Source organism: Anomaloglossus baeobatrachus, chromosome 5, assembly GCF_048569485.1.
Source record: "Anomaloglossus baeobatrachus isolate aAnoBae1 chromosome 5, aAnoBae1.hap1, whole genome shotgun sequence".
NCBI lineage: Eukaryota > Metazoa > Chordata > Amphibia > Anura > Aromobatidae > Anomaloglossus > Anomaloglossus baeobatrachus.
In genome coordinates this window covers 591,959,358-591,974,357 of record NC_134357.1, presented here as the reverse complement: position 1 = coordinate 591,974,357, position 15,000 = coordinate 591,959,358, and the positions used below count along the sequence as shown (strand labels likewise).

The window sequence follows — 15,000 nt, the reverse complement described above, 5'->3', positions numbered from 1 at the left end:
ACGCTCTGCAGACGCTGGCCCCAGGACACGCTCTTTCCTTATTCTTTTTGTCGTCTTCCTCGTGTGCGCGGGAATATCTAGGGTCAGAGGAGTCACGGAGGCCTCGTCCTCCCCCGCCGCGAGGCCGGCGGAGTCTGCACCTGAGAAAAGGAAGCGCGGTCAGTAGGCCAGAGTAGCGTACCACGAGAGAGGGAGAAGGCTCGTGGCGTGCTGCACAGGTCGAAGGGGGGAGAGGGAGAAGGCTCGTGGCGTGCTGCACAGGTCGGAGGGGGAGAGGGGGAAGGCTCGTGGCGTGCTGCACAGGTCGAAGGGGGGAGAGGGAGAAGGCTCGTGGCGTGCTGCACAGGTCGGGGGGGGGAGGAGGGGGAAGGCTCGTGGCGTGCTGCACAGGTCGGGGGGGGGGGGGAGGAGGGGGAAGGCTCGTGGCGTGCTGCACAGGTCGAAGGGGGGAGAGGGAGAAGGCTCGTGGCGTGCTGCACAGGTTGGAGGGGGGAGAGGGGGAAGATGTGGAAGACGATGTGAAGGTGCACTCTCTGCAGGACTGGTACCTGTGATCGGCTCATCCTCCTCCTCCTCGGAGCCTCCGCTGCCTCCTCCACCAGATTCTGCCACTTCATTCTCATCTGGATAATAGAAAGATAAATGTAAAAAGAGAGGTGAGCGGCAGAAGTATGAATGCAGCTCTGGGGCCCGGGCACACCACACAGCAGCTCTGGAGGTGGAGGCCGGCCACATCACACAGCGGCTCTGGAGGTGGAGGCCGGTCACACCACACAGCGGCTCTGGAGGTGGAGGCCGGGCACACCACACAGCGGCTCTGGAGGTGGAGGCCGGGCACATCACACAGCGGCTCTGGAGGTGGAGGCCGGTCACACCACACAGCGGCTCTGGAGGTGGAGGCCGGTCACACCACACAGCGGCTCTGGAGGTGGAGGCCGGTCACACCACACAGCGGCTCTGGAGGTGGAGGCCGGGCATCACACAGCGGCTCTGGAGGTGGAGGCCGGGCATCACACAGCGGCTCTGGAGGTGGAGGCCGGGCACATCACACAGCGGCTCTGGAGGTGGAGGCCGGGCACATCACACAGCGGCTCTGGAGGTGGAGGCCGGGCACACCACACAGCGGCTCTGGAGGTGGAGGCCGGGCACACCACACAGCGGCTCTGGAGGTGGAGGCCGGGCACACCACACAGCGGCTCTGGAGGTGGAGGCCGGGCACACCACACAGCGGCTCTGGAGGTGGAGGCCGGGCACACCACACAGCGGCTCTGGAGGTGGAGGCCGGGCACACCACACAGCGGCTCTGGAGGTGGAGGCCGGGCACACCACACAGCGGCTCTGGAGGTGGAGGCCGGGCACACCACACAGCGGCTCTGGAGGTGGAGGCCGGGCACACCACACAGCGGCTCTGGAGGTGGAGGCCGGGCACACCACACAGCGGCTCTGGAGGTGGAGGCCGGGCACACCACACAGCGGCTCTGGAGGTGGAGGCCGGGCACACCACACAGCGGCTCTGGAGGTGGAGGCCGGGCACACCACACAGCGGCTCTGGAGGTGGAGGCCGGGCACACCACACAGCGGCTCTGGAGGTGGAGGCCGGGCACACCACACAGCGGCTCTGGAGGTGGAGGCCGGGCACACCACACAGCGGCTCTGGAGGTGGAGGCCGGGCACACCACACAGCGGCTCTGGAGGTGGAGGCCGGGCACACCACACAGCGGCTCTGGAGGTGGAGGCCGGGCACACCACACAGCGGCTCTGGAGGTGGAGGCCGGGCACACCACACAGCGGCTCTGGAGGTGGAGGCCGGGCACACCACACAGCGGCTCTGGAGGTGGAGGCCGGGCACACCACACAGCGGCTCTGGAGGTGGAGGCCGGGCACACCACACAGCGGCTCTGGAGGTGGAGGCCGGGCACACCACACAGCGGCTCTGGAGGTGGAGGCCGGGCACACCACACAGCGGCTCTGGAGGTGGAGGCCGGGCACACCACACAAGCGGCTCTGGAGGTGGAGGCCGGGCACACCACACAGCGGCTCTGGAGGTGGAGGCCGGTCACACCACACAGCGGCTCTGGAGGTGGAGGCCGGTCACACCACACAGCGGCTCTGGAGGAGGAGGCCGGTCACACCACACAGCGGCTCTGGAGGAGGAGGCCGGTCACACCACACAGCGGCTCTGGAGGAGGAGGCCGGTCACACCACACAGCGGCTCTGGAGGAGGAGGCCGGTCACACCACACAGCGGCTCTGGAGGAGGAGGCCGGGCACACCACACAGCGGCTCTGGAGGTGGAGGCCGGACACACCACACAGCGGCTCTGGAGGTGGAGGCCGGACACACCACACAGCGGCTCTGGAGGTGGAGGCCGGACACATCACACAGCGGCTCTGGAGGTGGAGGCCGGACACATCACACAGCGGCTCTGGAGGTGGAGGCCGGACACATCACACAGCGGCTCTGGAGGTGGAGGCCGGACACATCACACAGCGGCTCTGGAGGTGGAGGCCGGACACATCACACAGCGGCTCTGGAGGTGGAGGCCGGGCACATCACACAGCGGCTCTGGAGGTGGAGGCCGGTCACATCACACAGCGGCTCTGGAGGTGGAGGCCGGTCACATCACACAGCGGCTCTGGAGGTGGAGGCCGGGCACATCACACAGCGGCTCTGGAGGTGGAGGCCGGGCACATCACACAGCGGCTCTGGAGGTGGAGGCCGGGCACATCACACAGCGGCTCTGGAGGTGGAGGCCGGGCATCACACAGCGGCTCTGGAGGTGGAGGCCGGGCATCACACAGCGGCTCTGGAGGTGGAGGCCGGGCACATCACACAGCGGCTCTGGAGGTGGAGGCCGGGCACACCACACAGCGGCTCTGGAGGTGGAGGCCGGGCACACCACACAGCGGCTCTGGAGGTGGAGGCCGGGCACACCACACAGCGGCTCTGGAGGTGGAGGCCGGGCACACCACACAGCGGCTCTGGAGGTGGAGGCCGGGCACACCACACAGCGGCTCTGGAGGTGGAGGCCGGGCACACCACACAGCGGCTCTGGAGGTGGAGGCCGGGCACACCACACAGCGGCTCTGGAGGTGGAGGCCGGGCACACCACACAGCGGCTCTGGAGGTGGAGGCCGGGCACACCACACAGCGGCTCTGGAGGTGGAGGCCGGGCACACCACACAGCGGCTCTGGAGGTGGAGGCCGGGCACACCACACAGCGGCTCTGGAGGTGGAGGCCGGCACACCACACAGCGGCTCTGGAGGTGGAGGCCGGGCACACCACACAGCGGCTCTGGAGGTGGAGGCCGGGCACACCACACAGCGGCTCTGGAGGTGGAGGCCGGGCACACCACACAGCGGCTCTGGAGGTGGAGGCCGGGCACACCACACAGCGGCTCTGGAGGTGGAGGCCGGGCACACCACACAGCGGCTCTGGAGGTGGAGGCCGGGCACACCACACAGCGGCTCTGGAGGTGGAGGCCGGGCACACCACACAGCGGCTCTGGAGGTGGAGGCCGGGCACACCACACAGCGGCTCTGGAGGTGGAGGCCGGGCACACCACACAGCGGCTCTGGAGGTGGAGGCCGGGCACACCACACAGCGGCTCTGGAGGTGGAGGCCGGGCACACCACACAGCGGCTCTGGAGGTGGAGGCCGGGCACACCACACAGCGGCTCTGGAGGTGGAGGCCGGGCACACCACACAGCGGCTCTGGAGGTGGAGGCCGGGCACACCACACAGCGGCTCTGGAGGTGGAGGCCGGGCACACCACACAGCGGCTCTGGAGGTGGAGGCCGGGCACACCACACAGCGGCTCTGGAGGTGGAGGCCGGGCACACCACACAGCGGCTCTGGAGGTGGAGGCCGGGCACACCACACAGCGGCTCTGGAGGTGGAGGCCGGGCACACCACACAGCGGCTCTGGAGGTGGAGGCCGGGCACACCACACAGCGGCTCTGGAGGTGGAGGCCGGGCACACCACACAGCGGCTCTGGAGGTGGAGGCCGGGCACACCACACAGCGGCTCTGGAGGTGGAGGCCGGTCACACCACACAGCGGCTCTGGAGGTGGAGGCCGGTCACACCACACAGCGGCTCTGGAGGTGGAGGCCGGTCACACCACACAGCGGCTCTGGAGGTGGAGGCCGGTCACACCACACAGCGGCTCTGGAGGAGGAGGTCGGTCACACCACACAGCGGCTCTGGAGGAGGAGGCCGGTCACACCACACAGCGGCTCTGGAGGAGGAGGCCGGTCACACCACACAGCGGCTCTGGAGGAGGAGGCCGGTCACACCACACAGCGGCTCTGGAGGAGGAGGCCGGGCACACCACACAGCGGCTCTGGAGGAGGCCGGGCACACCACACAGCGGCTCTGGAGGTGGAGGCCGGGCACACCACACAGCGGCTCTGGAGGTGGAGGCCGGACACATCACACAGCGGCTCTGGAGGTGGAGGCCGGACACATCACACAGCGGCTCTGGAGGTGGAGGCCGGACACATCACACAGCGGCTCTGGAGGTGGAGGCCGGACACATCACACAGCGGCTCTGGAGGTGGAGGCCGGACACATCACACAGCGGCTCTGGAGGTGGAGGCCGGACACATCACACAGCGGCTCTGGAGGTGGAGGCTGGGCACATCACACAGCGGCTCTGGAGGTGGAGGCCGGTCACATCACACAGCGGCTCTGGAGGTGGAGGCCGGGCACACCACACAGCGGCTCTGGAGGTGGAGGCCGGGCACATCACACAGCGGCTCTGGAGGTGGAGGCCGGGCACATCACACAGCGGCTCTGGAGGTGGAGGTCACTGAGCGCCAGATCCTCTAGAATGAGAAGGCTACCCCCCAGAGACAGCGTCTTCTTCTCGGAGGATTTCTGATCTGTAAACAGCTGACAACACAGCAAAGGCTCTCACTGTGGAAAGTTGACAAACACCGGACTTTTTACCCGGGGTGTGTAGACTTTTCATACATAGCGGCCGTTACCTCTTCTCCGGAGCCTGCAGAGCACGGCGGCCTTCTTGGTGGGGCGGCCGCTCCGGGGGCGGGAGGAGACGGTGTTGAACGTCTTCCACTTGTAGACGATCTGGCGCACGGTGGACCGGTGCAGGGCACACACCTTACTGATGCTCTTGTAGCCTTTCCCGGCCTCGTGCGCCTCCACCACCCGCCTCCGCACCTCCTCACAGATCTCTTTGGACCGGGGCATGGTGCCCGGGTGCAGGGCGGCAGGAGGGGGGCACCGGGGAAAGCCTCGCCCCGGCCTACAACAGCTCCATGACCTGGGGAGACAGAAGGAGAAAAGTAAGTACACCCCCAGTGCTCCCACAGGAGTGACGCGTGAACATGCTCCTGACGGCTCATGCAGAGCGAGCAATAAACCCAAGAGCCCAGCTCAGAGGCTAAAGGCTAATGGAGGTGATGCAGCAGCTGTCAGAGGAGAGTCTACAGCAGCGGACACCGGAGAGACAGGAACGCACCGCAGTCACATGACCTGACCGTCACCTGCAGAGCGGAGCCCGCACCGGGGAGGCGGCAGCATCTGCGGACAGGAGGCGGCGCGGGGGCCGCTGGGACATGTAGTCCTGTTCTCCTTACTGCGGCCGCTTTGGGATGTATTGAGACTAAGGTCCTGCGGTGACGTCACGGCCACGTGACACCTGTGTGGGAGGAGCTATTACTGCTGTAGTGACCGCACGTGAGAGACGCGCAGAGAGTGAGACCGCTGTGTAGTGTACGCACGCAGGAGAGACGGCAGGAGGGGCGCGGGAGAGACGGGGGGGACTGCGGGGCAGGAGAGACGGGGGGGACTGCGGGGCAGGAGAGACGGGGGGGGGGGGGACTGCGGGGCAGGAGAGACGGGGGGGGACTGCGGGGCAGGAGAGACGGGGGGGACTGCGGGGCAGGAGAGACGGGGGGGGGACTGCGGGGCAGGAGAGACGGGGGGGACTGCGGGGCAGGAGAGACCGGGGGGGGGGTGACTGCGGGGCAGGAGAGACCGGGGGGGGGACTGCGGGGCAGGAGAGACGGGGGGGGGGACTGCGGGGCAGGAGAGACGGGGGGGGGGGGACTGCGGGGCAGGAGAGACGGGGGGGGGGGGACTGCGGGGCAGGAGAGACGGGGGGGGACTGCGGGGCAGGAGAGACCGGGGGGGGGGGGGTGACTGCGGGGCAGGAGAGACGGGGGGGGGGACTGCGGGGCAGGAGAGACGGGGGGGGGGGACTGCGAGGCAGGAGAGACGGGGGGGGGGACTGCGAGGCAGGAGAGACGGGGGGGGGGGACTGCGGGGCAGGAGAGACGGGGGGGGGACTGCGGGGCAGGAGAGACGGGGGGGGACTGCGGGGCAGGAGAGACGGGGGGGGACTGCGGGCAGGAGAGACCGGGGGGGGGGGGTGACTGCGGGGCAGGAGAGACCGGGGGGGGGGTGACTGCGGGGCAGGAGAGACCGGGGGGGGGACTGCGGGGCAGGAGAGACGGGGGGGGGGACTGCGGGGCAGGAGAGACGGGGGGGGGGGGACTGCGGGGCAGGAGAGACGGGGGGGGGGACTGCGGGGCAGGAGAGACCGGGGGGGGGGGACTGCGGGGCAGGAGAGAGGGGGGGGGGGACTGCGGGGCAGGAGAGACGGGGGGGGGGACTGCGGGGCAGGAGAGACCGGGGGGGGGGGGGGGGGGGGGACTGCGGGGCAGGAGAGACGGGGGGGGACTGCGGGGCAGGAGAGACGGGGGGGGGGACTGCGGGGCAGGAGAGACGGGGGGGGGGGGACTGCGGGGCAGGAGAGACCGGGGGGGGGGGGGGGGACTGCGGGGCAGGAGAGACGGGGGGGGACTGCGGGGCAGGAGAGACGGGGGGGGGACTGCGGGGCAGGAGAGACGGGGGGGGGGGACTGCGGGGCAGGAGAGACCGGGGGGGGGGGGGGGACTGCGGGGCAGGAGAGACGGGGGGGGGGGACTGCGGGGCAGGAGAGACGGGGGGGGGGACTGCGGGGCAGGAGAGACGGGGGGGGGGGACTGCGGGGCAGGAGAGACGGGGGGGGGGGGGACTGCGGGCAGGAGAGACGGGGGGGGGGGGGACTGCGGGGCAGGAGAGACGGGGGGGGGGGGACTGCGGGGCAGGAGAGACCGGGGGGGGGGGTGACTGCGGGGCAGGAGAGACCGGGGGGGGGGGACTGCGGGGCAGGAGAGACCGGGGGGGGGGGGACTGCGGGGCAGGAGAGACCGGGGGGGGGGGACTGCGGGGCAGGAGAGACCGGGGGGGGGGGACTGCGGGGCAGGAGAGAGGGGGGGGGACTGCGGGGCAGGAGAGACGGGGGGGGGGGGACTGCGGGGCAGGAGAGACGGGGGGGGGGGACTGCGGGGCAGGAGAGACGGGGGGGGGACTGCGGGGCAGGAGAGACCGGGGGGGGGGGTGACTGCGGGGCAGGAGAGACCGGGGGGGGACTGCGGGGCAGGAGAGACCGGGGGGGGGGGACTGCGGGGCAGGAGAGACCGGGGGGGGGACTGCGGGGCAGGAGAGACCGGGGGGGGGGGGGGGACTGCGGGGCAGGAGAGAAGGGGGGGGGGGGGACTGCGGGGCAGGAGAGACGGGGGGGGGGGACTGCGGGGCAGGAGAGACGGGGGGGGGGGACTGCGGGGCAGGAGAGACGGGGGGGGGGGGACTGCGGGGCAGGAGAGGGGGGGGGGACTGCGGGGCAGGAGAGACGGGGGGGGACTGCGGGGCAGGAGAGGGGGGGGGGACTGCGGGGCAGGAGAGACGGGTGGGGGGGGGACTGCGGGAGAGGGGGGGGGACTGCGGGGCAGGAGAGGGGGGGGGGAACTGCGGGGCAGGAGAGGGGGGGGGGACTTCGGGGCAGGAGAGGGGGGGGGGGACTGCGGGGCAGGAGAGGGGGGGGGGACTGCGGGGCAGGAGAGACGGGGGGGGGACTGCGGGGCAGGAGAGGGGGGGGGGACTGCGGGGCAGGAGAGACGGGTGGGGGGGGGACTGCGGAGAGGGGGGGGGGACTGCGGGGCAGGAGAGGGGGGGGAACTGCGGGGCAGGAGAGGGGGGGGGGGACTGCGGGGCAGGAGAGACGGGGGGGGGGGACTGCGGGGCAGGAGAGACGGGGGGGGGGACTGCGGGGCAGGAGAGGGGGGGGGGGACTGCGGGGCAGGAGAGGGGGGGGGGACTGCGGGGCAGGAGAGGGGGGGGGACTGCGGGGCAGGAGAGGGGGGGGAAGACTGCGGGGCAGGAGAGGGGGGGGGGACTGCGGGGCAGGAGAGGGGGGGGGGGACTGCGGGGCAGGAGAGACGGGGGGGGGGGACTGCGGGGCAGGAGAGACGGGGGGGGGGGACTGCGGGGCAGGAGAGACGGGGGGGGGGGACTGCGGGGCAGGAGAGGGGGGGGGACTGCGGGACAGGAGAGGGGGGGGGACTGCGGGGCAGGAGAGACGGGGGGGGGGACTGCGGGGCAGGAGAGACGGGGAGGGGGGGGACTGCGGGGGCAGGAGAGACGGGGGGGGGGGACTGCGGGGCAGGAGAGACGGGGGGGACTGCGGGCAGAGAGACCGGGGGGGGGGGGGGTGACTGCGGGGCAGGAGAGACCGGGGGGGGGGGGACTGCGGGGCAGGGAGAGACCGGGGGGGGGACTGCGGGGCAGGAGAGACCGGGGGGGGGGACTGCGGGGCAGGAGAGACCGGGGGGGGGGGACTGCGGGGCAGGAGAGAGGGGGGGGACTGCGGGGCAGGAGAGACGGGGGGGGGGGGACTGCGGGGCAGGAGAGACGGGGGGGGGGGGGGAGACCGGGGGGGGGGGGGACTGCGGGGCAGGAGAGACCGGGGGGGGGGACTGCGGGGCAGGAGAGACCGGGGGGGGGACTGCGGGCAGGAGAGACCGGGGGGGGGGGACTGTGGGGCAGGAGAGACCGGGGGGGGGGACTGCGGGGCAGGAGAGGGGGGGGGGACTGCGGGGCAGGAGAGAGGGGGGGGGGACTGCGGGGCAGGAGAGACGGGGGGGGGGGGGGGAATGCGGGGCAGGAGAGGGGGGGGGGACTGCGGGGCAGGAGAGACGGGGGGGGGACTGCGGGGCAGGAGAGGGGGGGGGACTGCGGGGCAGGAGAGGGGGGGGGGGACTGCGGGGCAGGAGAGGGGGGGGGGGACTGCGGGGCAGGAGGGGGGGGGACTGCGGGGCAGGAGAGGGGGGGGGGGACTGCGGGGCAGGAGAGACGGGGGGGGGGACTGCGGGGCAGGAGAGGGGGGGGGGAATGCGGGGCAGGAGAGGGGGGGGGACTGCGGGGCAGGAGAGATGGGGGGGGGGGACTGCGGGGCAGGAGAGACGGGGGGGGGGGGAATGCGGGGCAGGAGAGGGGGGGGGGGGACTGCGGGGCAGGAGAGACGGGGGGGGGACTGCGGGGCAGGAGAGACGGGGGGGGGGGGAATGCGGGGCAGGAGAGACGGGGGGGGGGGGGGACTGCGGGGCAGGAGAGACCGGGGGGGGGGGACTGCGGGGCAGGAGAGACCGGGGGGGGGGACTGCGGGCAGGAGAGACCGGGGGGGGGGACTGCGGGGCAGGAGAGACCGGGGGGGGGGACTGCGGGGCAGGAGAGACCGGGGGGGGGGGACTGCGGGGCAGGAGAGAGGGGGGGGGGACTGCGGGGCAGGAGAGACGGGGGGGGGGGAATGCGGGGCAGGAGAGGGGGGGGGGACTGCGGGGCAGGAGAGACGGGGGGGGACTGCGGGGCAGGAGAGACCGGGGGGGGGGGACTGTGGGGCAGGAGAGGGGGGGGGGACTGCGGGGCAGGAGAGGGGGGGGGGACTGCGGGGCAGGAGAGGGGGGGGGGGGACTGCGGGGCAGGAGAGGGGGGGGGGGGACTGCGGGGCAGGAGGGGGGGGGGACTGCGGGGCAGGAGAGGGGGGGGGGGACTGCGGGGCAGGAGAGACGGGGGGGGGGGGACTGCGGGGCAGGAGAGGGGGGGGGGACTGCGGGGCAGGAGAGACGGGGGGGGGGGACTGCGGGGCAGGAGAGACGGGGGGGGGGACTGCGGGGCAGGAGAGGGGGGGGGGACTGCGGGGCAGGAGAGACGGGGGGGGGGGACTGCGGGGCAGGAGAGACGGGGGGGGGGGGACTGCGGGGCAGGAGAGACGGGGGGGGGGACTGCGGGGCAGGAGAGACGGGGGGGGGGGGACTGCGGGGCAGGAGAGACGGGGGGGGGGGACTGCGGGGCAGGAGAGACGGGGGGGGGGGACTGCGGGGCAGGAGAGACGGGGAGGGGGACTGCGGGGCAGGAGAGGGGGGGGGGACTGCGGGGCAGGAGAGGGGGGGGGACTGCGGGCAGGAGAGGGGGGGGGGGGACTGCGGGGCAGGAGAGGGGGGGGGGGACTGCGGGGCAGGAGAGGGGGGGACTGCGGGGCAGGGGAGGGGGGGGGGACTGCGGGGCAGGAGAGAGGGGGGGGGGACTGCGGGGCAGGAGAGACGGGGGGGGACTGCGGGGCAGGAGAGACGGGGGGGGGGGACTGCGGGGCAGGAGAGGGGGGGGGGACTGCGGGGCAGGAGAGACGGGGGGGGGGGACTGCGGGGCAGGAGAGACGGGGGGGGGGGGACTGCGGGGCAGGAGAGACGGGGGGGGGGGACTGCGGGGCAGGAGAGACGGGGGGGGGGACTGCGGGGCAGGAGAGACGGGGGGGGGACTGCGGGGCAGGAGAGACGGGGAGGGGGACTGCGGGGCAGGAGAGGGGGGGGGGACTGCGGGGCAGGAGAGGGGGGGGGACTGCGGGGCAGGAGAGGGGGGGGACTGCGGGGCAGGAGAGGGGGGGGGGGGACTGCGGGGCAGGAGAGACGGGGGGGGGACTGCGGGGCAGGAGAGAGGGGGGGGGGACTGCGGGGCAGGAGAGACGGGGGGGGGACTGCGGGGCAGGAGAGACCGGGGGGGGGGGGGTGACTGCGGGGCAGGAGAGACCGGGGGGGGGGGGTGACTGCGGGGCAGGAGAGACCGGGGGGGGGACTGCGGGGCAGGAGAGACCGGGGGGGGGGACTGCGGGGCAGGAGAGACCGGGGGGGGGGGGGGAATGCGGGGCAGGAGAGACCGGGGGGGGGGACTGCGGGGCAGGAGAGACCGGGGGGGGGGGGGAATGCGGGGCAGGAGAGACCGGGGGGGGGGGGAATGCGGGGCAGGAGAGACCGGGGGGGGGGACTGCGGGGCAGGAGAGACCGGGGGGGGGGGGGAATGCGGGGCAGGAGAGACCGGGGGGGGGGGACTGCGGGGCAGGAGAGACCGGGGGGGGGGACTGCGGGGCAGGAGAGACCGGGGGGGGGGGACTGCGGGGCAGGAGAGGGGTGGGGGACTGCGGGGCAGGAGAGAGGGGGGGGGGCTGCGGGGCAGGAGAGACGGGGGGGGGACTGCGGGGCAGGAGAGACGGGGGGGGGGACTGCGGGGCAGGAGAGACCGGGGGGGGGGGGGGGGACTGTGGGGCAGGAGAGACCGGGGGGGGGGGGGGGACTGTGGGGCAGGAGAGACGGGGGGGGGACTGCGGGGCAGGAGAGACCGGGGGGGGGGGGGACTGTGGGGCAGGAGAGACCGGGGGGGGGGGGGACTGTGGGGCAGGAGAGACCGGGGGGGGGGGGACTGCGGGGCAGGAGAGACCGGGGGGGGGGGACTGCGGGGCAGGAGAGACCGGGGGGGGGGACTGCGGGCAGGAGAGACCGGGGGGGGACTGCGGGGCAGGAGAGGGGGGGGGGGACTGCGGGGCAGGAGAGAGGGGGGGGGGGGACTGCGGGGCAGGAGAGACGGGGGGGGGACTGCGGGGCAGGAGAGACGGGGGGGACTGCGGGGCAGGAGAGACGGGGGGGGGGGGACTGCGGAGCAGGAGAGACGGGGGGGACTGCGGGGCAGGAGAGACCGGGGGGGGGGGGACTGCGGGGCAGGAGAGACCGGGGGGGGGACTGCGGGGCAGGAGAGACCGGGGGGGGGGACTGCGGGGCAGGAGAGACCGGGGGGGGGGACTGCGGGGCAGGAGAGACCGGGGGGGGGGGACTGCGGGGCAGGAGAGAGGGGGGGGGGACTGCGGGGCAGGAGAGACGGGGGGGGGGGACTGCGGGGCACGAGAGACCGGGGGGGGGAATGCGGGGCAGGAGAGACCGGGGGGGGGGACTGCGGGGCAGGAGAGACCGGGGGGGACTGCGGGGCAGGAGAGACCGGGGGGGGGGACTGCGGGGCAGGAGAGGGGGGGGGACTGCGGGGCAGGAGAGAGGGGGGGGGGACTGCGGGGCAGGAGAGACGGGGGGGGGGGACTGCGGGGCAGGAGAGACGGGGGGGGGGACTGCGGGGCAGGAGAGATGGGGGGGGGACTGCGGGGCAGGAGAGACGGGGGGGGGGGACTGCGGGGCAGGAGAGACCGGGGGGGGGGGGACTGCGGGGCAGGAGAGACCGGGGGGGGGGGACTGCGGGGCAGGAGAGACCGGGGGGGGGACTGCGGGGCAGGAGAGACTGGGGGGGGGACTGCGGGGCAGGAGAGGGGGGGGGGGACTGCGGGGCAGGAGAGAGGGGGGGGGGACTGCGGGGCAGGAGAGACGGGGGGGGGACTGCGGGGCAGGAGAGACGGGGGGGACTGCGGGGCAGGAGAGACGGGGGGGGGGGACTGCGGAGCAGGAGAGACGGGGGGGGACTGCGGGGCAGGAGAGACCGGGGGGGGGGACTGCGGGGCAGGAGAGACCGGGGGGGGACTGCGGGGCAGGAGAGACCGGGGGGGGGGGACTGCGGGGCAGGAGAGACCGGGGGGGGGGACTGCGGGGCAGGAGAGACCGGGGGGGGGGGACTGCGGGGCAGGAGAGACCGGGGGGGGGGGACTGCGGGGCAGGAGAGAGGGGGGGGGACTGCGGGGCAGGAGAGACGGGGGGGGGGGACTGCGGGGCAGGAGAGACCGGGGGGGGGGGGGGACTGCGGGGCAGGAGAGGGGGGGGGGGACTGCGGGGCAGGAGAGAGGGGGGGGGACTGCGGGGCAGGAGAGACGGGGGGGGGGACTGCGGGGCAGGAGAGACGGGGGGGGGGGACTGCGGGGCAGGAGAGACGGGGGGGGGGACTGCGGGGCAGGAGAGACCGGGGGGGGGGGGGGACTGCGGGGCAGGAGAGACCGGGGGGGGGGACTGCGGGGCAGGAGAGACCGGGGGGGGGGGGGACTGCGGGGCAGGAGAGACCGGGGGGGGGGACTGCGGGGCAGGAGAGACCGGGGGGGGGGGGGGACTGCGGGGCAGGAGAGACCGGGGGGGGGGGACTGCGGGGCAGGAGAGAGGGGGGGGGACTGCGGGGCAGGAGAGACGGGGGGGGACTGCGGGGCAGGAGAGACGGGGGGGGGACTGCGGGGCAGGAGAGACGGGGGGGGGGACTGCGGGGCAGGAGAGACGGGGGGGGGGGACTGCGGGGCAGGAGAGACCGGGGGGGGGGGACTGCGGGGCAGGAGAGACCGGGGGGGGGGACTGCGGGGCAGGAGAGACCGGGGGGGGGACTGCGGGGCAGGAGAGACCGGGGGGGGGACTGCGGGGCAGGAGAGACCGGGGGGGGGGGACTGCGGGGCAGGAGAGACCGGGGGGGGGGACTGCGGGGCAGGAGAGGGGGGGGGGGGACTGCGGGGCAGGAGAGGGGGGGGGGACTGCGGGGCAGGAGGGGGGGGGGACTGCGGGGCAGGAGAGGGGGGGGGGACTGCGGGGCAGGAGAGGGGGGGGGGACTGCGGGGCAGGAGAGACGGGGGGGGGGGACTGCGGGGCAGGAGAGACGGGGGGGGGGGGACTGCGGGGCAGGAGAGGGGGGGGGGGACTGCGGGGCAGGAGAGGGGGGGGGGACTGCGGGGCAGGAGAGACGGGGGGGGGACTGCGGGGCAGGAGAGACGGGGGGGGGACTGCGGGGCAGGAGAGGGGGGGGGGGACTGCGGGGCAGGAGAGACGGGGGGGGACTGCGGGGCAGGAGAGACGGGGGGGGGGACTGCGGGGCAGGAGAGACGGGGGGGGGACTGCGGGGCAGGAGAGACGGGGGGGGGACTGCGGGGCAGGAGAGGGGGGGGGGGGACTGCGGGCAGGAGAGGGGGGGGGGGGACTGCGGGGCAGGAGAGAGGGGGGGGGGGACTGCGGGGCAGGAGAGACGGGGAGGGGGGGGACTGCGGGGCAGGAGAGAGGGGGGGGGGGACTGCGGGGCAGGAGAGACGGGGGGGGGACTGCGGGGCAGGAGAGACCGGGGGGGGGGGGTGACTGCGGGGCAGGAGAGACCGGGGGGGGTGACTGCGGGGCAGGAGAGACCGGGGGGGGGACTGCGGGGCAGGAGAGACCGGGGGGGGGGGGGAATGCGGGGCAGGAGAGACCGGGGGGGGGGGGGACTGCGGGGCAGGAGAGACCGGGGGGGGGACTGCGGGGCAGGAGAGACCGGGGGGGGGGGACTGCGGGCAGGGAGAGGGGGGGGGACTGCGGGGCAGGAGAGGGGGGGGGGGGGACTGCGGGGCAGGAGAGACGGGGGGGACTGCGGGCAGAGAGACGGGGGGGGGGGACTGCGGGGCAGGAGAGACCGGGGGGGGGGGGGGGGGGGGGGGGGGGGACTGCGGGGCAGGAGAGACCGGGGGGGGGGGGACTGCGGGGCAGGAGAGACCGGGGGGGGGGGACTGCGGGGCAGGAGAGACCGGGGGGGGGGACTGCGGGGCAGGAGAGGGGGGGGGGACTGCGGGGCAGGAGAGAGGGGGGGGGACTGCGGGGCAGGAGAGACGGGGGGGGGGGACTGCGGGGCAGGAGAGACGGGGGGGGGACTGCGGGGCAGGAGAGACGGGGGGGGGGGACTGCGGAGCAGGAGAGACGGGGGGGGGGGGACTGCGGGGCAGGAGAGACCGGGGGGGGGGGACTGCGGGGCAGGAGAGACCGGGGGGGGGGACTGCGGGGCAGGAGAGACCGGGGGGGGGACTGCGGGGCAGGAGAGACCGGGGGGGGGGACTGCGGGGCAGGAGAGACCGGGGGGGGGGGGGACTGCGGGGCAGGAGAGACCGGGGGGGGGGGGA

General features: G+C 75.0%; 1 protein-coding gene across 2 annotated transcripts in view; it reads right to left on the bottom strand.

Moving 5' to 3' along the window:
- The window catches only part of LOC142312514 (uncharacterized), a 6,003-nt gene extending 356 nt beyond the window's left edge, over positions 1-5,647 (bottom strand). Inside the window, exons 1-4 of one of the 2 annotated variants that reach the window (XM_075351481.1) lie at positions 5,485-5,647; positions 4,991-5,286; positions 549-623; positions 1-140 (exon numbers count right to left, since the gene is read on the bottom strand). The exon at positions 1-140 is cut by the window's left edge and continues 356 nt beyond it. In XM_075351481.1, coding sequence (XP_075207596.1) covers positions 1-140; positions 549-623; positions 4,991-5,213 — 438 coding nt within the window. In that variant the 5' untranslated portion in view covers positions 5,214-5,286; positions 5,485-5,647. The remainder of the gene's footprint in view (positions 141-548; positions 624-4,990; positions 5,287-5,484) is intronic. The other variant, XM_075351480.1, reaches the window with a different exon arrangement.
- Positions 5,648-15,000: the final 9,353 nt, after the last annotated feature.